Source organism: Hemicordylus capensis, chromosome 2 (genome assembly GCF_027244095.1).
Source record: "Hemicordylus capensis ecotype Gifberg chromosome 2, rHemCap1.1.pri, whole genome shotgun sequence".
NCBI lineage: Eukaryota > Metazoa > Chordata > Lepidosauria > Squamata > Cordylidae > Hemicordylus > Hemicordylus capensis.
The window spans coordinates 383,162,231-383,189,152 of NC_069658.1; the positions used below are offsets into that span (position 1 = coordinate 383,162,231).

General features: G+C 42.2%; 1 protein-coding gene across 1 annotated transcript in view; it reads right to left on the bottom strand.

The window, feature by feature from the left end:
• Positions 1 to 26,922, bottom strand: part of STX8 (syntaxin 8) — a 130,560-nt gene that overhangs the window by 35,869 nt on the left and 67,769 nt on the right. Inside the window, exon 7 of the mRNA XM_053293541.1 lies at positions 5,087 to 5,188. Coding sequence (XP_053149516.1) covers positions 5,087 to 5,188 — 102 coding nt within the window. The remainder of the gene's footprint in view (positions 1 to 5,086; positions 5,189 to 26,922) is intronic.

Below are 26,922 nucleotides of genomic sequence, written 5' to 3' on the forward strand. Positions count from 1 at the left end.
GTTCTCGATGTTGCTTCCATTGGACAGTTCTATTCCTTCTGTTTTTTCTTATTTTTCCTCTGTTCATTATTAATGCAGCACACTTGTCTAGTCCAAACTCCATTGCTATATCACTACTGAATATATGGACAGTGTTTAACAGTGATTCGATTTCTGACTGGGACTTTCCATACAACTTCAGATCGTCCATGTACAGCAGATGGTTGATTTTACTTGATGTTTTAGATGTTTGGTATCCGAGGCCTGTTTTGTTTAGTATTTGTGAAAGTGGGGTCATGGTGATTACAAACAACAGAGGGGATAGTGAGTCCCCTTGGAGTTGTTGTTGTTGTTGTTGTTGTTGTTGTTGTTGTTGTTGTTGTTGTTGTTATTCAGTTAATCTGTTGGCAACCTGGGATAGCGCCTTCTCTATTGTTACCCCTCGTTTGCAGAAAGCACTCCCTGTAGATATAAGAGGATTGTCTTCATCGGAGGCCTTATGGAGAGCCATAAAGAACCATCTTTTTAGCCTGGCTTTTAACGATATTTAGTTTTAATGTTACCTAGTTTCAATTGGAATTTTAATTTGCTTTTAACTGGTTTTTGTTTTTAATTGTTTTTTAATTTTAATTTTTATATGAACTGCCCTGAGCCACTTTTGGAGTGGCAGTATATAAATCAAAATAATAAGCCATTCCCATTTTTTCTGAACATTAGGACTAGTGCATGGCTTTAATTATCATTACCTTAGTGCATAGACTAGTGGGTCGGATCCATTGTTCAGGGTAAGTTCCATCCCTATCTAGTCAAGAAATCCTAAAGAATCAATCCGGATATCTTCACTTTTAGGACTGAGGTGCTATGGTACCTTGGATAATCTCCTTTGGTGGGCTTGGGGACTTATTTATTTGATTCAGGAGATCTGATTATTTCAGGCTTTCAAAGCAAGTCACATAAGTTACATTAAAAACAAAACAAAACAAAAAACACCCAAAAAGTCAATTCAAGCCTTCTGGCAGCTGCTGGTTCTTAAAATTCTGCAGCAGGTCCAATTTCAAAAGTCCTGGAAGGCAGCAGGTGACAGTTATATGGGGTGGAGCTTCTTCTCCATTGGGCTGCAGATGGAAGAGTGGCCCCCAGCTTCTGTCCTTCTGCACAGAGGCTCCAGGCAGCAGAAAGGGCTGGGGGAAAGAGGGATGAGCTGGCAAGAGTCTTTACTTCAGGCCAGGTATTTTGGCTGCTGCTATGGCTGGTTCTTAGGCTGCCTTTAGGGTAGAATGTTTCTTGTACTGGACAGGCACCCCAATATCCATCATCCTTCAGGTTTGCATAGTCCACCTGTAAACCTTCTTTGTGCTGTCTAGTGTCTACTTTTGGAAACTAGCAAAATTATTTTTAGCAAAAGAGGAGTGTTTCCTTCAGGAACACACACTCTTCAAAATCAGACACAGAGATAAGAGACACACATAATTCTCCCTTCTTCCAAAAGCTCAAGCAAATTTAAGTTACAACCTCAGCAAAAACTCAACACAATGGTTAATTTTTTTGCTTTTATGTTTTTAAAAAGAATTTTGAATAATCACTTAAGGCCACAACAGAACCTTCCACCATCCAACAGACTATGCTAGAAAATAAAAGGCAGGCATCAAATTCTGATTATCACATTTCAGCACCGTTTCCAGAAATATCAAGCCGTGATTTAACTCTTGACATGTAACCTTGGAAACCAAACTGTAAGCAGTCGCCCCTGGATATTTCTCACAATGCCAGGTTTTTCCTCTCTTTGTATTCAAATATAACTAATTACTTGGCCTTTGAAATGTTCGATGGTTGAGGGGGCGTTGAGGGGACTCAGTACAACCCTCCAATGGCAGGCCCAGATGGCATGGGATGGCAACAGCTGCTCCAAATCCCCTAGGAGGTGAGACTAGGCACTGGTGAGGCTCTATTTGAACAGCTGCATATGCAAATGTAATTAACTAGGTGTTGCTGGCCTTTTGAGCTTGCCCAGCCCTCATAGGCACACTGGGCTCCTCCTTACCCATGTCCTTAAGGAGGGGTGGGGGAAACTAAATCTTTTCCCACTAGGTGTGCCAAATCTTTTTTGGATCAATAAAGAACATGATCTACACTCTTAACCAGCAGATCCCAGATTCCCTAGCAGTGCAGCATAGTTCTGGGTCTATTATTCTGGATTTCAGATCTCTGCTTGTGGAAGTGAGATGAGGGGAAAAGTTAACTGAGCCCAGGTTTTGTATTTGTATTTGAGGGGGAGGCCCGTAAGGAAGAAAGGATTTTATTGTCAAGACAGGCTTAATGAGAGCCCGGTAACAGGATGTTTAGATGACCATGGAGAGTCAAGTAACTTCCTTAAAGAGGAGGAGAGAAAGCAACAGATGGTGGCGGTGTGGCGTATTGTTACCAGACAGCCTCCCGTGCATCTTGGGACTTTCAGCTTTGAACCTGATCAAGACTGTTGCACACAGGTGAGTGTTTGGTGTGAAGAGAGAAGCAGGTCTCCATTGGGACCAAAACAACAGTCATGCAACTTGAACCAGCGTGAGCAGCCTAGAGCGGTCAAGAACCCACCTGGAATCCCTGAATTCTTAATAAAGCTGAATGTTCACATGGAGCAAAGAGGGGTCTTAGACAAAAGGCAAACCCTGAGATACAGAACAACCACACCCTAGAACACAATTGAGGCAAGTCCCCAAACAGTTAACTAGATTAGGTGTGCTAGTGCCCCTTTTCAGGGCAATCCACTCAAACAGCAACTCTTTTTGGCCACTATATTTGTGCCTCCTTCCCTGAATCGGGTTGAATCTGGTCTCGTAGTTTACAAGAGGCTGCTGGTTTACCACCCACCTCTGAAGTGTCACCAAAAACATTGCCAAGAATACCTTATTGGAAAAAGATGTGCCAGCATTGCAAGCTGAATGGTCGTCATACCATCATGCAAAATGACCTTGAATACCCAGGCAACTAGGCATTGGGAATATGAGAAGAGGGAGTGGGCAGGGGGATAGAACAGCTCATGAAATAGGAAAAAATTGTTTCAGGAAATTCATCTTTTGGTTCAGAGCCAAGGCAATTGTCCATGCAGTTTCTGGATGGAACAGTGGCATAATCTTCTGGCAAAACGGACCACAGGAAAGGTTGATTTCATGTTACACTAGACTAAGCACTCCAGTGGAGAGCACTAAAAATAAAATGGATGGAGATTTGATCATCAGAACAGATACAGTCTACATCAGATGAATAAACCTGAATGCTTCAATCCTTAATTTATCAAACCAATTTGCTTTCTGTCAAAAATAGCTACAGAACATGGGGAATGCACTCGCGTGATGAATAAGGCAGGAGGCTGTGCATACCACCACTTTCTAAGGAGATTCTTTTAGAATGTCATCGGGATTAAATAAATCTGCCACAAACTTTAAAAGCGCCAGACAAAGTTCAGAGAGTACCTTAAGAATGAACATTCCTGTGACATGCTAATACTGTGAAGCACGGCAACAAAAGTTAAAACCATTATTTTTGTTCTCCCTTATCAAAACTAAAAGCAAGGAGATAGGCTTGCCTGTTTCCCAATAGTGAATTCCTAAGGCTAGTGAGCTGCAATGCCACCTTGTGGAATAAGAGAAAATGGGAGGATTTAACACAGCCCTAACCTATAACTTCTGCAGATATGCATTCCTAGAGTAATGGAAGAATCACCGGAGGGGGAGGGAGAGCAGGTAGGTTGGGCAAGTCTGCCTTGAATATTTTTTTGAGATCTTGGACACTTTTGTAAATATTTCCGAGCCAATTAATTATGTAAACAAACCAATTCTGAAGGGAAATATTCTGCTTCATTATGGAATACACACACACACACACACACACACACACACACACACACACACGTACAAATCCTAACTTCCAGATTCAGACTTTGATTACACAAAGCATTCACAGAAGGTATTCCATATTAAATTACTACTCTTGCCATGCATCAGATGTTGGTGCTAATAACACTGCCACAGATATAGGCTTCTAACGTTTTTTCTCCAAAAGTAAGGATATTATTTCTTTAAACAAACCATATTATCCAAATAGAAGGCAACTGAATTTAAGACGATGCTTTAAAAGATAAGAGGTTAAATACAGATTATGCCTTTATTTACCCCAAAGGAGAAAGTCAAATTCAAGATGAACACACACACACACACACACACACACACACACACACACACACACCCCACACACGCTGTATTTAACAGGAAAGAACTGGGGAGAAACTTGGATTTTGGTAAATACAGTAGCTTAATCTCCAGTTTATAGCCCTACTTCAAGCTTTCCACTGAGTTTTAAAAGCCATGTTTCCAATTTGTTACTGGAGGAGAAACAGAGGTTCAGAATTATGCAATAAATTTTGAAGACACTGTTATGAACACAAAACCAAATGAAGAAGATGAAGGATTTCTGTCTGAACAAGCAGGTTTGAATCCAAGTCTGCTAAAATTTAGGATGTGCAGTTTTGAAACTCTGATTCTGAACTGTGAAATGATTGTTGATGTGCATTTGGTAGGATTTAACCAGTCGTATCACAATTTCATGCTGTTTTTCACTCAGCTGGCATATTATATGGAAATACAATAGTACTAAATGTAGATCCAATACATATCACTTGTAAAAAAAATGGAGTTTAATAATATATATAGATGGCTTGTCATATTTATCAGCATGAAAAGCATAACGGGGAAACAAAAAAATGCAAGTTAAGTGTTCCACAGAGCAGTGGTCTCTTTATCAAAGCAGGGTTGCCCAAATGACGGGCGGGGGGGGACTGTTTCAAAGAACTCCCTCTCTCCATTACTATTTTTACTTGTCTTTCATCACATCCATTTTTCTGTCTCCTCCTTGTTTTCCATCTCAAAGGCAGTGGATATTTTAAAATGTGCTTTATCTGTGAACATGTGAACAATTACTGAGAGACAGAGAAATTAAGTGAGAAGACGTTCTTGGTTAGCGGCATTTTAGACTGCTTCAAGCAGAGCATTAGAACTTGCAAGTTGAAAATCATTTTAAATCAAAGAGGAGAATTTTAAGTCAAGTCATCTCTTACCACAGGAAGTTGACTTTTTGTCTACCATCTTAACACGTCTGGTTTGGCTTCGCAGGTTGTCATCAGTGTTTTCTACCAAATTGGCGAGATCATCAATGATTTCTAAGAAGAAACACAAAATACAATATTAATACATATTCGTCAGTCATCTTTCTATACCTCCTAACATGTGCATCCCTAGGCAGTGTACATAAGTTAAAACAAATACAAATACAAGATAAAATGATTAAAACAACTGTGATATAAAACCAATTAAAATTTAATTAAAAGCCTGAGAAAGCAGGTGCTTCCTTAGGGGTCTCATAAAAAAAACATACAGAGATGGAGAAACTCTGATTTTAACAGGGAGTGCATTCCAGAGCCCTGGGGCAGCCACAAAGGCCTGATCCTGGGTAGCCCACAAATGAGCCAGTGGTAGCCTAAACCGGACCTCCCCAGATGATCTTAATAGGTGGGAGGGATCATACAAAGGAGGCACTCTCTTAAATATCCTGGACCCAAGCCAATGAATCTAATCTTCCTTTCATTATCTCCAAACAGATGATATTTGATAACTTTTCAACACACCCAAGTGCTCTGCCATTTTGAGTACAGGTATAAGAACAGTCCTGCTGGATCAGGCCCAAAGCCCATCTAGTCCAGCATCCTGTTTCACACAGTGGCACACCAGGTGCTGCTAGAAACCCACAGGCACAAGTTGAGGCATGCCCTCTCTCCTGCTGTTACTCCCCTGCAACTGGTATTCAGAGGCATCCTCAGAGGCATCTGAGGCTGAACGGGGCCTATAGCCCTCCGACTAGCAGCTGTTGATAGACCTCTCCTCCATGAATTTACACCAGCCACTCTTAAAGGCATCCAGGTTGTTGGCTGTCACCATATCATGTGGCAGAGAGTTCCACAAGTTGAATATGTATTGTATGAAAAAGTGCTTCCTTTTGTTGGTCAATTTCTTGGCAGCCAATTTAATGGGATGAGCCCTGGTTTCTCCCTGCAAAATTTCTCTCTATCAACTTTCTCCACATAATGCATTATTTTATAGACTTCTATCTGGTCTCCCCGCAGTTGTTTTTTTTCTAAACTAAAAAGCCCCAGGTGTTGTAGCCTTGCCTCATAAGGAAGGTGCTCTAGGCCCCTGATCATCTTGGTTGTCCTCTTCTGCATCTTTTCCAGTTCTACAATGTCCTCCTTCAGATACAGTGACCAAAGCTATACACAGTACTCCAAGTGTGGCTGCACCATAGTTTTGTATAAGAGGATTATAATATTAGCATTTCAATCCCAATCCTAATTATGCCTAGCATGGAATTGGCCTTTTTCACAGCGGCTGCACATTGAGTCTACACTTTCAACGAGCTGTCCACCAAAACCCCAAGATCCCTCTACGGGTCAGTCACCGACAGCTCAGATCCCATCAGTATATGTTAAGTTGGGTTTTTTTGCCCCAATATGCATCACTTTACACTTGTCAACACTGAACTGCATTTGCCATTTTGTCGCCTGCTCAGCCAGTTTGGAGAGATCCTTTTGGAGCTCCTCACAATCTGTTTTGGATTTCACTAGCCTAAATAGTTTGGTATAATCGTTTGGTACAACCACTTCCTTGCTGCTTTCTTTGTCATTGTTGTCATCTTCCTGCTCCACCTCGCAGAAGCAGCAGCAGCAGCAAGAAAAATGAATCAGGTTGTCTCGGAGAGCGGTGGTAGGGAGGGAAAAATAATGCAAGGCAGCTGCACAGGAGGCAGGAATGAGTGAGCTGGAAAGCGGGAGGACACTGAGGGCTCAGCGAGGGAGGCACGTCATGAGCAACTGAACCAACCGAGGGAAAGGCGGGCGAGTAGGTGGGTGGGGGGCATGGAAGGAGAAAATGCCACCTATGGAATGAAACGGCCTTTGCAAGGACTCTAAGCAGCGGCTTCTGTGTCCCAAGGGCTGCAAAGCGTTGGCAATCAATCTCAGGGAACCAGAGAGGATTCTGCAAATTTGGCCACCTCACTGCTTACCCCAACTTCTAGATAATTTATGAATAAATTAAAAGCACCGGTCTGAGTACAGATCCCGGGGAGACCCAACTTCTTACTTCCCTCCATTGTGAAAACTCTTCATTTATACCTACCCTCTGTTTCCTGTCCTTGAACCAGGTACCAATCCATACACGTATTTGTCCCCTTATCCCATGACTGCTAAGTTTTTTCAAGAGTCTTTGATGAGGAACTTTGTCAAAAGATTTTGGAAGTGCAGGTATACTATGTCAAATGGATCACCTTGACCCACACACTTGTTGACACTCTCAAAGAACTCCACAAGTTTATTGAGGAAAAAATTACCTTTGCAGAAGCCACGCTGGTTCTCCCCTAGCAGTGCCTGTTCTTCTATTTATTTATTTATTGAATTTATATACCGCCTAATATAGAAACCTCTAGGTGGTGTCTCTTCTATGTGCTTAACTATTCTATCCTTGATAAAGCTTTCCATCAATTTGTCTGGAAAAGACATTCAGCTAACTGGCCTGCAATTTCCCAGATCGCCCCTGGATCCCTTTTTGAAAATTTGTGTTACCTTTATACCCCCGCTTTATAGTAACTGGCTGTGTGTATGTGATTTTGGGTGCGCCCGCGAGCTTAACTTGGTTCACGGAACAATGAGAAAGGGAGTTGCTACAGGGTAAAGAGATTTGCATCTCTCTGACTGGCAGAGAGCAGGGAGGTTGGAAACAGTCATGGTTAACCCCAAATCGGATTAAAATCCGACACACTGTCCCCTCCCCACTCCACACCTGGGATGATGGAAAGGGCTTGACTTGGGCTACTTTGGATGCCTTTTTGCAGGTGTAGGGCAAGTTCGAATCCTCTCTGGTTCCCTGAGATTGATTGCCGACGCTTTGCAGCCCTTGCGACACAGAAGCCACTGCTTGGAGTCCTTGCAAAGGCCGTTTCATTCCATAGGTGACATTTTCTCCTTCCATGCCCCCCACCCACCTGCCCGCCTGCCTTTCCCTCAGTTGGTTCACTTGCTCATGACGTGCCTCCCTCGCTGAGCCCTCAGTGTCCTCCCGCTTTCCAGCCCACTCATTCCTGTCTCCTGTGCAGCTGCCTTGCATTATTTTTCCCTCCCTACTGCTGCTCTCCGAGACAGCCTGATTCATTTTTCTTGCTGCTGCAAGGAGGAGCAGGAGGAGGAGGAGGAGCAGGAGGAGGAAGAAGATGACAACAATGACAAAGAAAGCAGCAGGGGAAGTGGCTGCCTTTTTCTTTTAACCCCACCTGAACGGCCGATCTCCTTTCCAAACGGAGGAAACCACACACCCGTGTCTGGCATCAGACACGGGGGTGTAGCTAGGCACACGGGCCGCCACCAGCCTCACTACGCTACTGCTTTTCACTCCTTCATTGTCTAATGGTCCAAAGGCCTCCGTGGCAGGATTCCTGCTTCTAATGTATTTAAAGAATTTTTAGTTATTCTCCTTGATGCTTTTAGCTAAATGTTCTTCAAACTCTCTTTTAACTCCCTTATTGTCACCTTGCATTTCTTGTGCCAGAGTTTGTTTTCTGTTCTGTTCTCTTCCTTTGGGCAGACCTTCCAATTTTGGAAGGAGGTCTTCTTCCCCTTTATAGCTTCCTTGACTTTACCAGTTAACTATATGCTGGCATCCTCCCAGTCTTGGTGGTACCTTTCCTCCTTTTGGGTATACAATCTAACTGGGCTTCTAGTATTGTGGTTTTGAGTAAACTCCATGCATTCTGGAGTGAGGTGACTGTCCTGATTTTCCCTTTCAGCTTCCTTTTCACCTCACTCCTCATTTTGGAGACGTTTACTCTTCTGAAATTCAAAGTGTCTGTGTTAGACTTCCTTGGCAATTCTCTCCCAAGTATGCTGAATTTGATCGCACTATGGTCACTGTTCGCTAAAGGGTCCACGACACTGACACCACACACCATGTCCTGGGTGCCACTCAGAATTAAGTCCAAGGTCACCTTCTCTCTGGTTGGTTCCAAGACCAACTGTTCTATAGCACAGTCATTCAGCATATTTAAAAATCTGACGTCTTTGTCATGACCTGACTGTGAATTTACCCAGTCTATGTGGGGGTAATTGAAGTCACCCATTATTACAGCCCTGCCTCTCCTTGACGCTTCCCTGATTTCCTTCTGCAACTCCCAGTCATTGTCAGCATTTTGATCCGGAGGGAGATAGCACGTCCCCAGTAGCACATTTCCTTTCAGGCCTTGTATTGTCACCCACAGGGTTTCTGTGGAGGACTCCAGACCTCCTAGGTTTTCTACCTTGTTAGATTCTATCCCTTCTTTAACATACAGTGCTACTCCACCTCCAAGGTGCCCCTCCCTGTTCTTTCTATAGAGTTTATATCCGGGGAGAACAGTGTCCCACTGGTTCTCACTGTTCCACCATGTTTCTGTTATGCCCACTATGTCTTTTTCCTCATTAGCAACCAAGGACACCAGCTCACCCATCTTGGCTCGGACGCTTGTGGACGCTTGTCATATAAGCACCTATATGCTGAATCTCTTACCTGGTATGTGCTGTCTTTTGGCTCTTTGATCTCTTTGACCAGCTAGCACAGCCTTCAGTCTGCTCTTTTTGTGGTTCTACTCTGTCCCTTCAGTTTTATCTGAAATCTTTACACCCTTGCACCTTAAGAAATGGCATTTGCTGAACTGCATACAGCCCAGCTCCTGTCGGCTATTCCCCAGGCATCATTTTAAAAGCTTCTCAGCAGCCTTTTTTATTTTAAGTGCCAGCAATCTGGTTCCATCGTGGTTCAAGTGAAGCCTGTTCCTGTTGTACAGGCCTTGCCTTCCCCAAAATGTATCCTAGTGCCTAACAAATCTAACCTCCTCCTCCCGGCACCAACGTCTCATCCACACATTGAAACCCCTCAGCTCTGCCTGTCTCACTGAACCTGGGCGTGGAACAGGTAGCATTTCTGAGAATACTACCTTGGGAGTCCTGGACTTCAATACGCTACCAATCAGCCTAAATTTGGCTTCCAGGACCTCCCAACTACATTTCCCCAAATCACTGGTGCCGACGTACACCATGACAGCTGTCTCCTCCCCAGCACTGCCCAACAGTCTATCTAGACGCTGTGTGATGTCCACAATCTGCACCAGGTAGGCAAGTCACTGTGCAGTCAACACACAGGTCACAGACCCACCTATCTATACCTCTAATGATTGAATCTCCCACTACAAGGAGGCCCCCACCCCCCAGAGGAGTATCCCCTTTGCGAGAGGATATGGGCTCATCATCCACGGAAGGGGTCCCTTCTAAGGGAGCATTTCCCTCTTTCTCAGACTGATGTCCTCCTTCCCCAAGACCTTCATTCTCCCTGACAGCAGAGGAGCTATCAATCTTGGAGCGGGATACCTCTATCACATCCCTGCATGCCTCTCTGTCTCTCTGAGTTTCTCCAGATCTGCCACCTTGGTCTTGAGTGAACGAATCTGTTCCCTGAGAGCCAGGAGCTCCTGCACCGAGCACACACCCATGACTTCTACCCATGGAGCAAATAGTCATACATGTGACACTCTGTGCAATACACTGGGAAGTGCCCCTCCCATGCTGGCTTTCTATCTTCAGAACTGGTTTTTGTTGACTGTTTACAGTATTTAGAGATTGTATATTAGAAAGATATGTCTTAGCTGTATTAGACGGTTATCTAACTGTTCAAACTTCCTTTTTCAAGAATATGAAGGAGGGAGAAGTACTTACCTTCTATTTCCACTGGGCTCCTTGTGATCAAGGGGATTCATTTTCAGGCTCCCACACACACTTCCCCGTTAAACTCCATGCAAAATTCCAGTGCCCAGTTTGCTATCCCTGTTTGCTAATCTCTGTTGGCTAACCTCTTGGGCCTTCACCTCTTATAAAGAAAGTAGGCTCCAAACTGAGACACAGGAATGTGGCTCCTCCCACCAGGTGTGACTCACTACAGCCCTAGCTGACTCCTCCCTCAGTCCCCCGCTAGGCAGGGAGAAACAACAACTAAATACCACAGAGCCCCCAATGCATGCCCTGGCAAATGCTAATCCTGGCAAGAAACAAACATAGACACATACTGGGACCTCTTCCTTAAAGGGATATACCAGCCCCTCTAAATCTCCCCTCCTCTGGTTAGTTTGTTTGAAGGGAAAGAGCTTGTTGTTTTGTTTAGAAAAGCTTGCTCGTGAATCTGCTTCTACGCTTCTCAGAGTAGGCTTTAAAATTTATGGTATCAAGTAAAGAGATAACACACTTTAAATAGATTTTCTCTCAATCTGAAAAGCTATTACGTTACTAAAAGTATCCTTAAATACCCATTGCCACTTATACTGTGGAATCATAACCCTCAAATCTTTTTTCCGCTGGTTTTGAAACAAAGCTCTCATACCTCACAGAATTTGACAAATCTGAATAACAAATATATTGGGAAAATAGCAAAGGGCTTACATGAAATGCTTGTTCTGTGAGATATGAGATCTTTGTTGTTTCAAAGGAAATGTTTTCTAGTTAGATACATTAAAAAGTTATTTTGGTCCACAACCCAGTCAATGTTTCTTCAGAGTAAGGCTTAGAAGAAACATTGACTGGGTCGTTTCTCGGATGTAGTGTACCCAAGTTTCATGCAACAAATCTGTTCATTATAATAGTATGAAGGATATGTAGAAAGACTGAAAGACCAAGACTGACTTAGCTGAAAGACCAAGACTGAAAAAGTAGCTTTAACACATAGATTAATATTATGTTTCTGAATACTATCTCGATACCACCATAACAGGTCATTTAAAGAAGGATATCGAGTTCTTAATCTATATATCCTACATCTAGTAGTATCTGTTGCACAGTTACAAGCTTCATAGTACCAAATGAAAGTAGGAAACACCACCAGAACTATAAACTGAAGCCTGAGGTGGTCCCTGCCCCCCCCTCCCATGAAGTCCTAGATAACTTCTGGTACATATTCATCATATAAGATTAATTTACAATCCTACAACAATTAAATTCTGCCAAAAATATACAGTTAACATATCAGTTATATTAAAAGCATTGCATATTCCCCAAAAACAATGTTCAATTCTGGAAGCAACTAACAAATTTATTACAGATACATTAGACAGTTAATCCAGAGATATGGCTTATCCGTTGATTAAGAACTTAAGAAATTTATTTTATCCAACCACTATGAGGTACTAACTTAAAAGAATAATTTTAAAAAGCAGATTTCACCCCGAAGAGGAGAGGTCAATTCTTTAAGCTCATCCACTTAGACTCTTCCACTTAATTCAGAGAATGGCTAATTATTAGCCAAGAGCAAGGCTAACAAAGCAAACTATTATTCAGTCATCTCCTGACTCCACAACAGGCTCCTGTTAAATGGTCACACTTAATAACTACTGCCCTCAAGCTCCATGGCTGCTGCAGAGTCCTTATGCCATTTGCACCCAGAGGAAGTATGACAGGAGGCAGGTGATCGAGGAAGAGAACAGAATCCTATAGCCCATATTCTCTCTGGGAGAGATGGCCAAGCTGCTATGGTAACATGGGGAGAGAATTCTGCACCTTCCCCTAAGTGTTCTTTGCTTCATGAAAGCCTTTATGTGGTCCACACCCAGTAGCATGGAAAAGTGGACAGGCAATCCAGGCAGAAAACACAAGGACCTATAGTCAGTCCTCCCCTCCCCACCCCCCGCCACACACACCAGAAGGATGGCCAGTATTATGAGCAGCTGCAAATGTATGGTGGTAGAAATCCTCCTGTTCCACTGGTTAATGACATTTAAGGTTAGAAGCCACCAAGTACAGATGGTGGAAACGAGGGATAAAAATGAAATGAGAAGAAGAAATGGGTTCTCAAAGAAAAGGGGAACTTTACAGTAGGCTTGTAACCCAGCTTGAGAAATTTTAATCATTTTGGTTTCTTTGGAATTGCCAAGTAAACCTCGGACACAAGAAACTATACAATATGTCCTCCCTATGCTCACTGCCAAACAAGATCAATCATGTTCACAAGATATAAAATGAACACCTGAATCGACATTAAAATTCAAGTTTGAGAAGAGTTCACTGAGTCTTAGTCACTTTCATGCATTATCGGCCTGGAAAGTCTACAGAACTCAGCTGAGATCCTAGTTTCTTCAGAGATGAGGGCTTGACTCCCACCATTGCTAAAGGTTAGCTTTAGGAGATCCCTTTAATGGGAAATGCAGGGTGTAGACATGGACTGTCATACATACTACCTCACCTATACCTCCAGTTAATGGGCCAGGGCCTCTCTCAAAGACCCTAAAGAGCCACTGTCAACTATTCAGGACTCTGTGGACCATTATGATGATGCAGTATATGACACCTATCTATCTATCTATCTGCACAAATGCCCATTATATGATGACTGGTTTTCATCACAGAGTATACAATGAATTCAGAATGAAATAATGAGTGAAATTAAGCAGTACAAAACAGCAAAAGGCAAGATGCCAAAATCCAAGTAAGATTTCAACATGTTGTATTCTGGTTAGAAGTCTCTTGTTCAGTGTCGTAGCAAATTCAATCCTGTATCCACAGATATTATCCACAGAAGAAAGGCCAACAGACAGGTGGTCAGCTATGAAGTCATTCATCCTCAAGAAACTTGGCGGTATTAAGTTCTCTTAGCCTCAAGAATGGGTGAAAGTCCAAAATTCATGACTTTCACAAATGACATAATCATATTAAAATCTATTTTTGTTGTTTCCATATTTGCATTGTTAAACCACTTAATTTTTAGCACTGAAAATATTCAGATAATTTTTAACTATTTCTAAAAAGAACTACCACCATATGCAAAATGTGTGAATTAGACTTTGAAATGGTTTTAAAGCACAGAACCAACCAGGTCATAAAAGGGAAACAGCACAATGTTGTCTCTATTCAAATGGCAAATTCTTTAATGTTTGAGACTAAGTAAATTCAACAATGAGCTGAAAGCTACATACAATGCAACTTCCCATTATTTCCAAAGACAGAACTATAAGGATGCTTGGGAAATAAGGCACTTTTGTTTGTTTGCCAGCATAGGCAAGGTCTCTTTCGAGACATCTTGGCCACTAGGCTGCAGCCAAATGAGAACAAATACAACTGTCTTTTTCTCCAGGCTTTAAGAATAATCCCATTCTACATATGACAAGTGCCACAATAGTTGCTAGTTTGAGGAAAGTCTGCCTGAAAATTATGTTGTCACCCTTTGCTCCACAGAATAGATATTTAACCAGTCATCTTCTTGGGTTATTGGCCTCTTATAAACCAATGGCACCCAAGAACATGTGTGGGCACTTATTTGAGTAGCTACAGTACTTGCAAGGCCTCACTGTCTGAGAAATATATTCTCAACATAGACTCCTTTTTGATGAAATGGTACATTTTAAGTTCTCAGAATCCATCAAAAGTATGTACTGTACTCATACCTACACAGCACTATGCAAGGCGGGGAAATCCAAAACTGACATGGCACATACATGTGCAATTTTACCTTTATAAAGAAGTAAAATGCTCAAACCCAGTCAACATTAAGGTGCTTAAAATGTTTCATTTTTCTCCCCATACCACGAAGGAAGTCAGACAAATACCAGACGTTAATTTAAGTAAGCATCCAGATCCTCCTGGAATGATGGCAGGATTGTGGCAACTGCATTTCTGGGGAGTTTTTATTTATTTATTTATTTATTTCATTTTTATACTAACAATTTAAAAGTCAATCACAGAATTAAAAACCTATTTAAAAGCCTGAGTAAAAAGATGGGTTCTTAAGCATTTTTTAAAAAATTGTCAGAGATGGGGAGGATCGTATCTCAATAGGGAGCGCATTCCATAGTCCTGGGGCAGCAACTGAGAAGGCCCCTTTCCGTGTGGCCACCAGACGAACTGGCGGCAACTGGAGACGGACCTCCACAGACAACTACAATGGACAGTGAGGCTCATAATGAAGAAAACGTTCTCTCAAATACCCAGGGCCTAAGCCGTTTAGGGCTTTGTAAGTTATAATTAGCACTTTGTATTTTGCCCGGAAACCTATAGGCAGCCAGTGTAACTTCATCAGCAGAGATGTAACGTGGTCTCTCCAAGATGACCCAGAGGTCAATCTGACTGCCCCATTCTGAACCAAATGAAGTTTCCGGACTACGTACAAAGGCAGCCCCACATAGAGCGCATTACAAAAGTCAAGTTGGGAGGTTACCAACAAATGTACCACTGTTTTGAGGTTGTTCATCTCAAAAAATGGGCGCAGCTGGTGTATCTGCTGAAGCTGATAGAAAGCACCCCTGGCCACCGCCTCAACCTGAGAAACCAGAGAGAGGTGTGAATCCAGAAGTACTCTCAGACTGCAAACCTGTTCCTTTTGGGGAAGTGTGACCCCATCTAGAACAGGCAGATCAAAATCTTCTCTGGAGTTCTGAACCCACACAAGAAGTACCTCCGTCTTATCTGGATTCAGCTTCAGTTTATTCTCCCTCATCCAGCCTATTTCTGCTTCCAAGCAGGTATTTAGGGAGGATATGCCATCTCCTGAAGAAGTTGACATGGAGAAGTAGATCTGGATGTCATCAGCGTACTGGTAACACACAGCTCCAAATCCCCTGATGATCTCTCCCAGCAGTTTCATGTAGATGTTAAAAAGCATTGGAGAAAGTATGGAGCCTTGAGGGACACCATACTTAAGCTCAGATCTCAAAGAGCAACAGTCTCCAATCGACACGATCTGGAATCTGTCCAAGAGGTAGGAGCGGAACTACTGTAAAACAGTGCCTCCCACCCCCAACACCCTCAGATGTTCCAGAAGGATACTATGGTCGATATGTAGACTGTCAGTACCTTGGCTCTGAAAGCTAGCTACATCTTTCAGACTTGTCTAGCTTAGCAGAGTAAGAGTGTGAGCTGCGGTTCCTCAGTACAGCTCTCACCTCATCTGCACATTCACTATACAGCTTTAGGCAAGCTAGCATTCTCTCAGCCTCAGCTCCACCTTCCATAATAGGAGGTGATATTGGCTAAAATTACCAAGATGTTGTAAGGATTACCAAGACCATGCATATGAGATGCAGTAAAAGCTTAAATATCCAATATGTAAACATGGTGGTCATCATCTCTTGTGCCTATGCACAAGACTGGATACTTGTCACACAAATTTCCTATGGTCCAGTTCTCTGAGACCCTCTCCTGCCACCGCCTCCTTCGAGACCAGGGTTTCTTAACCTTGGATCCCCAGATGTTCTTGGGCTACAACTCCCATCATCCACAGCCATGGCCTTTGTGGCTGGGAACGATGCAAGTTGTAGACCAAAACCATCTGGCGACCCAATAAGAAACCCTGTTCCAGACTTCTACTGGAAATCAACAATTCTGTAGGAAATTTACAGACTTAAAAATGGAGTGTTCCAAGGCCAGGGGTGAGGTATTTGGGAGCAGTTGCTGTGTGCTACTAAAAGGAAGATATTGGTAGGCAGCTTTTATTTTGCACTGCTTCACTGGAAAGCTCTCATTCATGGAAAGGAGCCACTGAGGTTTCCAGGTAGACCAACTCTGGAAGTCCCTAATCTTTATGAGCCCAAAATATGCAGTCTGTGTGAGGCACCAATCAGTAGTCCAGGACATTACAAAATGTTAGGAAATAAAGAAAATAAACAAGCCTTCTCTTCCATCACTCTTCTTTATAAATGAATTCACCAGGAAAGAATTTAGAGGTGGGGGTGGGGAGAGGGAAAGAGAACTCTCTGAAACTCAGGACAGACAGGCCATGAGCAAGAAGGGGAATAGAAAATGGTTCAGTTTAAACAAACAACATTTTAGTTCTGTAGGAAGTCAAGGGCTCCTTCCCTCCTCCCCCACAGGACGAGGAAGAGGATTTATTTTGTTTACTTTTTGTTGTACCCCACCCTGGATCAGAGTTTCTGCTTGCGTATTACTCAGGTGTGCCCTCTCTCCTGAGGCTTGAGGGTTGTTATATTTCTAAACCACACACAGAGTCCCAGGAGTGGTGGAATTTCTCCAGCATTCAGACAGAAAGCAGGCCATTTGCCATACATGACCCCACCCCCTCATGCTAATATATTTTCTGATTTATTTGAAATATGTAAAAACCTTATTCACATTTGACAAGCATTTTGAGTCTCAATGTTCCTGCTGCATGAGTAAAGAAAGCCAAGCATAAATTGCATTAACAAAACAGAGTGTAGAAAAGAAGGAACCTATTAGAGGAATTTGTTTTCTGAGTTGACCAAATATCCCTCTCCTTTCTCCTTACTTTTCTAGATTCAAATTTACCAGTACTGAGCAGGAAAACAAAGGTTGCTTAACTAGAATAGAGCTTAATTTTCTCCAAGTTCTATGCAGAGCAGTGTACATACAGAATCCTGAGAATATTTGTTTGTTTTTTAAATTTCTAGTCCTTAGAAATGACTTTGAAAATATACAGAGAAAAAGCTCCAGTGCCTAGTCAATCAGAACACCTTTCCTCACAGCCCCCCAGTATCCTTCCACATACCCCACTTATACCTCACTCTCTGTGTGAATGAGCAGATTCACTGGGTCCATGAGTTTAGTAATGGGAAGTGTGTGGAACACTTTCATGGACAAGTATAAATTTGACACATAGTCACTATCACATCCATTCCTACCCAAAAAACCTCTGCCTTTTCTCCTGTCTAATTTCATAGCCTTCAGCAGCCACTATCATCATTTTTAAAAAAGTTATTCACAATCAATGAAGATCAAGCTAATGGAATCATATCTCAACTGAAGACTGATAAGGTTGCACAGATGAAAACACAAGTCATTTTATTAGCCTGCTTTCCTGTAGGCTTAAGAGATCACCCGGCATTCTCTGTGTGTGTCTGTGTGTGCCATCAACTTCGCAACGCCTGGACCCACAGGAACCAAATTGGGTACAGTTGTAGGGACACATAGAGACACCTCAATGACATAGTTTGTGATGATGTTATCCACCTCGATCCAAGATGGCAAATGCGTTAACTTTTGAAGTGCAAGTGGGCTAAATTGTGAACCACCTAACTGATTTGAGCCAAATTTGCTCCAGCTGAAGGGACACATAGGGATGCCCAAATGGCATGGTGTGTGTACAAATTAGGTACAGTTGTAGTGAGTGACACACAGGGACACCTCAGTGGTGTAGTTTGTGAGGATGTTATCCACCCTGATTCAAGATGGCAGAACCATAAACCTTTGAGGCACAAGTGGGGTAAATTGTGAACCGCTTAACCAATTTGAACCAAATTTACTGTAGCTGCAGTGACACACAGGGACACCTCAGCGGCGAAGATTGTGATCATATCATCCACCCCAATTCAAGATGGTGGACACACAAACTTCTGAGGTGCAAGTGTACTAACTTGAGGAATGTCTAACTGATTTGATCCAAATTTGGGACAGCTTTAGTGAGTGACACACAGGGACACCTTAATGGTGCAGTTTGTAATGACAACATCCACCCCGATCCAAGATGGCGGACACATGAACATTTGAGGTGCAAGAGATCTGACTTGTGGTCCTCAATTTGCACCAAATTTAGTCCAGATGTAGAGACAGTAAAAGGAAAGTAGGCTGATTAGTACTTACTAGAACTTGTTTATTTCATTTACATCCTGCCTTTCTTCAATAGAACTCAAGGCAGGATTCACAGAGTTGCTAGGCAAACTGACCTGACTCAGACCTGTTTAGCTTCAGCAAGCATCATGTTGCTCTCAGATCACACCATAGGACCAGAGCATAACTCATGCTTCATAATCAATATTTCATAAACAGCAGATGAACGGAAAACAAATTTCTCTGTACCAGTTCAGTCTGCAGGTGGGCATCATTTGATTGAATGTGCCTCCATTAAAAGAAATGGAGAAAACTAGGTCCCAGGGGAAAGAGTTCTATTTTCTGTGTAAAGGTCATTGTTTTGTACAGAGGACTAGCTCTTGCACCAAGGACCCTGCCTGCCTTGACTAGCACTATAGGAACAAGCTGTTTGGTCAAAAAGATGTAAGATTTGGGTGCCCACCCTGCAGCTTACAGACTTGTGCATTAGCTGCCTGCAAACATGCGGGCAGCCACTGCACACACCTATAAGGTACAGGTTAGGCACCCATTTGTTTGTTACCATAACCATTAACAACTGCTTTCAAGTTTACTGAGTCTAGTAGGTTATCATGTCCCAAAAGGACTGTTCCCAGGCAGCATTCCTGGTGTTACGAAAATACTACCTGGAATGTCTGAGAACATTTCTTTTGAACTTCCCCATCACTAATGTGGCTCTTGCCTTTCCAGTTTAACCATTACTTGCCTTGTGTGAGTACTGGCCTTCATCATCAAAAAGATAAATTCTCTGCCCTAATCAGGTGACTCAAACAAAGACCTTGGCTATGCACAATGCTGAACTGCAATGGTTAAGGTCAGTTCAGCTGCTGTGGCCAACTGGTTCTTCATGAGCCACATTAAGTTCTCCAGCTGATTCTGTCCAGTCTCCAATCTCTTCCCCATCTCACAGAGACAAGCTATGCTCGGTGACAGCGCCTGGGGAACATCTCCCTCCTCCTTCCTTTGACGAATGGTTGACAACTTCTCCAACATTTCTCATCTCCAAATCCCTTCAGCTTCTAGTGGAAGTCACTAAGTGTCTTGTTCAGCCCATATCCTGCCCTCTATTTGCCTTTCTGGCTTCAGAGGGCTAAATGAAGTGGCAGCAGACAAGTGCCTTGCCACACGTTCTGTTCCTTTACTCCTCTTCCTCATCTAGTTTACCAAAGCTAGTAAATCAAACAGCAATAGCAGCCATCAAGGCACAGGCCAAAGAAGATGCTCAGCACTTGGTTTGCAGAGCATAATGCATTGAATTTCAGTACCAAACTTAAGCATAAACTTATTCCACCAAACGGATTTGGAGACAAACATAGGGACAGGCATCTGTCTGGTGGAGCTTTTAGAAAATAGAAAGATGGGTTGACAGAGAGAGTAGAGGAATGTGCTCGTACACACAGAAAGATGAGAGAAGGATCAAGACAGAACAGAGAGAGGGACAAGTGACAGAAAGTTTAGAAAACATGCACATGCACAAAGAGACAGACAGACAGTGGATCAGATGAGGTGTGTGGAAGACTGAAAGAATAATAATTAGACTGTCAGTGATAACTGTAAGAAGGGTCCAAGATGACTGGATCTACCCTCCTGGCAGTATGAAGTGTACATATGAATCCAATGGATGCCATCGGATTCAGCCCATTGATCATGCCCGATCCTGAGTGTGCATTTACTTGGTTAGATGGAATCTGGGCGCCTGGAAAGCTAGCTATCCACTAGGAGACCAAGTTTCTTATGTTTATTCTGGAGGCACACAGTGTAAAAACCCAGCTTCTCCACATGTAGATCAATCAACTGAGTAATGTATATCTGTAATGTACACCATTGAATGAGTCATGGAATATGGCATCTCTATATATACTGGAAATAGGTTTAAGAAAAACATCTCAAAAGCTGAAGGCCAAGACATTTTATATTGTACCATGAACATTACAATAAGACAAACTAGGTCTGGATGCAACCCAACCCCCCCACCACTGCTCCAATCGAAGGGGCCACCCTAGAGCAAAATGCCAAGGAAGTGAGTCAGACAAAATGCCAGGCTAAACACATAAAAATAAACACAATACTATACTTGCTAGAAGAAAGCAAACATTATGCATCATGCCAGTAATAAAAAGTATAGTAAGTAGAAGACTTAAGTATTGTGCATCATCTAAAATCAAAAAGCCCAAAGAGAAGGAAAGCAAAGCAACTGAGAGCCAAGGCTTCTTCTGTATCCACAGCTAAGCTAATACCACCCAGTTCCTGAAAGTCTCAAAAAAATCTGTAAGAGGTTCCATACTGTACAGCAGACCTGGATACAGGAGAGAGCTTCAGGAAAACAAGTCGCAAGTCACAACTATCTGAAGCAAGCTGCATTGATGCACACTTTTCTTTCCTCAACAAAAGAGTTAAAGGCATTGCCCTTGACCATAAGACTCTCTTTCTAAACAGGGAGGAAGCTTTCAAAGTTCTTAGGCTACTCTTCTCATTGAGCCAGCGTGGTATAGTGGTTAGAGTCCTGGACTAGGACCGGGGAGACCCGAGTTCAAATCCTCATTCAGCCACAATATTTGCTGGGTGACTCTGGGTCAGTCACTTCTCTCTCAGCCTAACCTACTTCACAGGGTAGTTGTGAGGGGAAACTTAAGTATGTACACTGCTCTGTACATACTGGGCTCCTTGGATGAAGAGCGGAATATAAATGTAAAAAATAAATAAATAAAAATAAATCACCATTTCAGTGTATGAATTAATGTGCACGTGTTAATGCGCGCGTGTGTGTACATAAATATGAGGGTGCTCCTGGACCTGGAACTGCTTTTCAATGTTTAGGTGGGGTGATGGCTAAGAGTGCCTTCAGATGCTGTACTAACTGCACCTGTGCCTGCGGAAGACAGCAAATCATGGTACCCTAGTTACACTGAGGCTTCGGTTAGGCAATTAACCAGAGCCAGTTATATGAAGCACATCACTTCACTTTTGTTCCAAATGAACTGGCTACCAATTCATTTCCAGCAAATGGCCTAAATGGTGAACAGCCTGAATGGACTACTCAGATTTCTAGAAAATGTGGGGCACTTGAGGGAAATCAGCAGCAACCAGGTGTTTCTTAATGGAGAAAAAAGATTTCAGGAATCTAGACTGCCAAATGTTATACTCCAGGGAATTTCAACCTTGGGTTCCCAGATGTTATTGGACTTCAACTCCCATAATCCACAGCCCCAATGGCCTTTGATTGGGGATTATGGGCGTTGAAGTTCAACAATATCTGGGGACCCAAGGTTTAGGACTCCTGTTCTATACTCCATTGTTTGGTTACCATCTTGGAAAATGGCTGGTTTTTCAGAAATTGAAATATTAAAACCTATCTGTTTGGCCTGGCCTTCCAGGGTTTTTAAATTGTTTTAACTGTTTTAATTGTTAATGGTTTTACGCTGTCTTTATATCATTTTGTAATAATTGTTTTTAAGGAGATTGATTTGTGGGTTTTGTTTTTGTTGTAGTGCACTGCCCAGAGCTGTTTGGATAGGGCAAGTATATAAATGTAATAAATAAATAAATAAAAATTCAAGCTTTGAGCCACCCCAAATCATACACCAAAAAAACTGGAAAACTGTTACCTTTGAGCAACCCCTAACCTCCTCTCGAGCCCAAAGCTATGTTTGGGGCAGCAGAGTTGAGCACAGCTTGCACCTAAAGGAAGCACTGAACTGGACACAATATAGGGCACTTCACAGCATACTGTCTCCGTTTTTAGGGTGCCTCAAACCTATTTTGGTGTGTACACACCTCATTCCATATTTGTGTATACTGTTAACTATTGGTATAGGAGAAAGCACACTTGTATCCATGCACAGGGCCAGCAGTACAAGGAAGATCCATGAACTGTGACTCAAGCAGAGGGTAGGTGAAAATAGGAAACAGGAAAGCAAGGTGAGAAACTGGGGCCAAGGAGGTCTGCTTCTCCTTCCCCAACCCAAGGAGGCCTTATCAGGGTCCGTCCAGATCCGGATGATCTTGACAACTCATGAATGACTTGTGCCAAAATGAATCATTAGGCTAGACAGGATGTTAGGGCAGCTCAAAGGTGACACTTTTCCATTTGTGTGGGAAGTATGATTTGGGGTGGCCCAAAGTTTATTTTGAGTTGCACGCTCCAAGTTCCTTAATCCTTTATATATGTAGCATTTTCTGAAAAATGGAACCCAGACTGGAGAGTGGTGGTGGTGGTGGTAATATAAATTTGACATTTTTAAATTCAGCACATTTCTTTTTCTGTTAAGAAATACCCAGTTGCCACTAATTCCCCCCAAATGCCCATCAAGTTTTCTAGCAGTTCCTTCTGGATCTTTGACCAGACTACAAGGTATCTTAGGGATAAACTCCCCCCACCCTTATTGTTCTTCCCACCCCAAGGAATGCCAAAAAGGGTCTCCCTTTGACTCAGGTGGAGTTGGAAGGAACAAGAGAAAGGGCCTTGCAGTGTGAAGTTTATCAAACTCCCTGCCTAAAGAAATGTGTGTTTTGACCACAAATTGGGGATCTTTCACTGCCTCTTTAGAAAGTTTTGTTTGGACAACAATGTGACTTACAGTCTGTTTCATTTGCTCTGATGACTTTACAGGGGGTTTGCTGTTGCTTTGTCCAATTTAGTTTTATGATTATATTAGTTTTTGTTTTGTATTATATTAACTGATATAAACCACCTTAAGCAATTTCAGTAATTGAAAGGCAGAGTATAAATAATGAAATAAATCATATGAACACACACAAAACCATCACCATTATAATTATCATTGCACTTTGCAGCCTATCCGTCTGCTGCTTTTGGTGTCACATTATATGTAGTAGATGGGCTTACTATATGATATAACCTAGTTTCAGAAAGTAGATGGAACTGTGTCAAGCCTGTTGCAAACATGAATTCTGCACACCTGTATATACCTAGAGTTGGGAAACTGCTCTGTTCCTCCCAGTCACATGCATACTTTTGCTATAGATATTGAGCAGGCCACGAGTAATGTCTCTTGAATAAGCTATGTGGACTGAGTTCTATTCCATAAGACAAACACTTGAAACCAAGAAATGTTGAACTAAAAGTCCTCAATTCTCCATTTCACTTTTTACTGAGCAAATGTAGTCTGAAGAAGGTAGGTATACTCCCTGTACTGAGTTGTATCATGATCATGCTTTAGTAAACATTTATTAGTTTTGAAAATGCCATTTCTGCCTCCTCCTCTAATCTAAAGAAGACTTCACATGAATCTTCTTTCTGCTTGAGGACACAGTTTTGGAGGAGTAGCTTCCACCATCTTCACACAGCTTCGAAGGGAGGATTTATCCTATTACAGGAATTATGATTGATCTCCTTGAACTTTTGAGAGCACAGACATTTGGCAGAAGGCTTGGATACAACAATTGTGTTGTGACAATTGTTTTTAACTGTTTTATTGGTTGTAAACCGCCACAAAATTTTATGATTTGGTGGTACAGGAATGTGATAAATCAATTATGAACTTTGTGCACTCGTGAATCCTACAATCAATGTGCAGATGTATTTATGACACCTTAGTAATCCTACAAATATTCTAACAGAATGCCACCATGCCACTTTTAAAGCATTCTCCCAAATCCTAATTTTGTTACTGTAGCTCAGCTGATCATGCCACCATATTCCTAAGCCTGGAAACCATCTTGAGCCACATCTGCCTTTCTCACCCACCAATGTAATATGGCTCACCGAATTGAGGCCAGGCTTGGTCAAAAGCAGGATAACTCAATGGGAGTCAATGAGGAACTCATCTTTCTGCTCTTTCCCCCAGTCCTCAGTCACAGGCCTCAAGATCCTCATTTCCATCAAAACTCTACCATCCCATGCTCCAGACAAACAATGACGCATATCTGCAAAATTCCACAGAACGTGGAAGAGAATAGTGCTCTACCACCAGCTATGGCAATATCCACCCTTTAGATTTAGTACTTGTACAAAATCTAAAAGCTGGGGGCAGGGGGAACACTGAGCTCAGAATCCATGAATATTAACTGGAGCCCTTACTTTCTAACATGCACCAGGGATTTTCTTTTCCAGCTGCTTATTTTGTTTTATTCAAACAAAACACACACGCATTAATTTTAGTTGTATTTAATTGAATAATTTCCCAGGAGAATAGTTCAGGAGAGTTTTAGAGCAGCTTGTTTCCAAAACCCATTACTGACTGGCATATACCACAGCATCTGCGTGCCAACCAAAATAGGATGCTTTAATGTTACTGGAACTGCTTTCGTTCCAGATGTTTTGAGAACTCTTGGTGATATAATGCAGGCAATCGCTATATTTACACAAGGTAATATTTTGAGTATCCTTTTCCAGTTATCTGGGATAAGATAACAGCCCCCTTAATTGGAAGCATTTGAATATAAAGCGAGGTCACTTGTTTCTCCCCCTCATTCTTAAATTTTTGCTTGCTTTGCTTTTGATTAAAGTTGCATGGGATGCAGACCTACAGCTAGTAAAGTAGTGGATTATAAAAACATTAACATCTGCAAACCAAAAACCTTTCATAAGCATTAGGAAACAACACATTTTACCCAATTCATGGGGCAAAATGTTATGGTAACTTCTCTCTTAGGTAACTTACAAGGCAGAAGAATTAGGATTGCAATACCACAAAGAGCTGCTTCAGCACTGGGCGGCGGGGGGCATGGAAGCTAAGAGCTCTCCTACCTATAAAACAGAACACTACTTGACGTAAGTGGCTTCCCCAACATATACTGGACAATCAGCAGATTTCAGGCTTCTGAGATGGAGCTGAAATCAGTAGTGAAAGATTGAGACGTATGCCACTATGCTTCAATTTAGAATGATTTCATGCTTACCATAAGCCTAGGTCCAAATGGAACATGTCAAACTGACTAAAGTAAATAATTCTGAAGTTTCATTTGAACCAGCCTATTCAATACTAACTTATTTTCAAATCTGGTGCTCAGAATGCACTACATGCCTCACATGCATGCATCACATTATAACTCACTGGAAGCTGTGACAGTTTTACCATACATATCACTGTTATGATATGCTTGCTATTAAACAAAGATCTTGTGTCCCTTGGTTATTTTTATGGATGTAATTTAAACATAATTTTAGAAGTTTTACTGAAAACAGCTGTTGCCACTACAGTTACATTAAGATTAATACAAATTAATATTAAACTGAAGGACTAAGTCCGCAGCATTCCTTCTGTGTCTTTGAAGTGCCAATGATTTTTTTTTATTTTTAAAGCCTTTCTTGCTTATTACAGGGTAGTCAGGAGAGGGGAGATACCAAAGAGGACTGATGAATACATGCACTGGCCAAAGGGTGGAACAGAGGGGGCCGGACAAGAGCCTGATTCAAAGGCATATTCAAAAGTGTGCAGGCCAGCTGTCACCTCAGCCTGGAGTACAACTTGTTTAGCTAGGCTGTTACTCCTGCTGGAGTTGGAGTTGGTGTTGGAGGAGGAGGAGGAGGAGGAGGAGGAGGAGGCGGTGGCCTGTCAGAGATGGGGAAAGCAGGATAAGATATCCACAAGTGGGGAGCCTTAGGGACTCAGAGCACAAATGATCATGCAACTGGCAAAGGGGCGAAAGCCATGCCTCTCAGGAGTTTGTCTATGGACAGCAGTCGTTGTTCTGCATCAGATCTGCCTTGTACCATTCTCATTCCACAGCTGGACAAGTTATCATTATCCTCAACTGCTACCACCAATGCTAAAACTTATAATAAAGCCTGTTTCACAGCTCTGCATATATGGGCTCTTCTCCCCCAAGGCAGACATGAAGAAAACAGTCATGCACACAGCAGCTGCAACAAAGGCAATTTAAGTTAGCTTATTCAGAAAAGGCAAAGGGATTTAGCTACTCAAATCGTATTAATCCCCCATGAGATGTGGATGCCTTAACCTCAACTACACTCTGCTTGAAGCATTACTTCCCCAAAACTGGTACATGAAATCCATTCTAATGAAAAACAAAATCCAACACAACTCATTCTAGTACTTATCCATAGATTTTACTTAAATAGGAGCAGCAGTTTATGAAAGGAAGAAACTATAAAAGAATCTAGATCAGGATGCTGAAATAACATAGAGTGCCTTTTAAAATACCACTGCTAACAGAGCAAAGGCATTCTTTTTAAGGGGTGGTTCTCTTACATCTAGCAGGGAGACAAGAATTGTTCCTGCTCATGACAGCCCAGCATCCTTCTT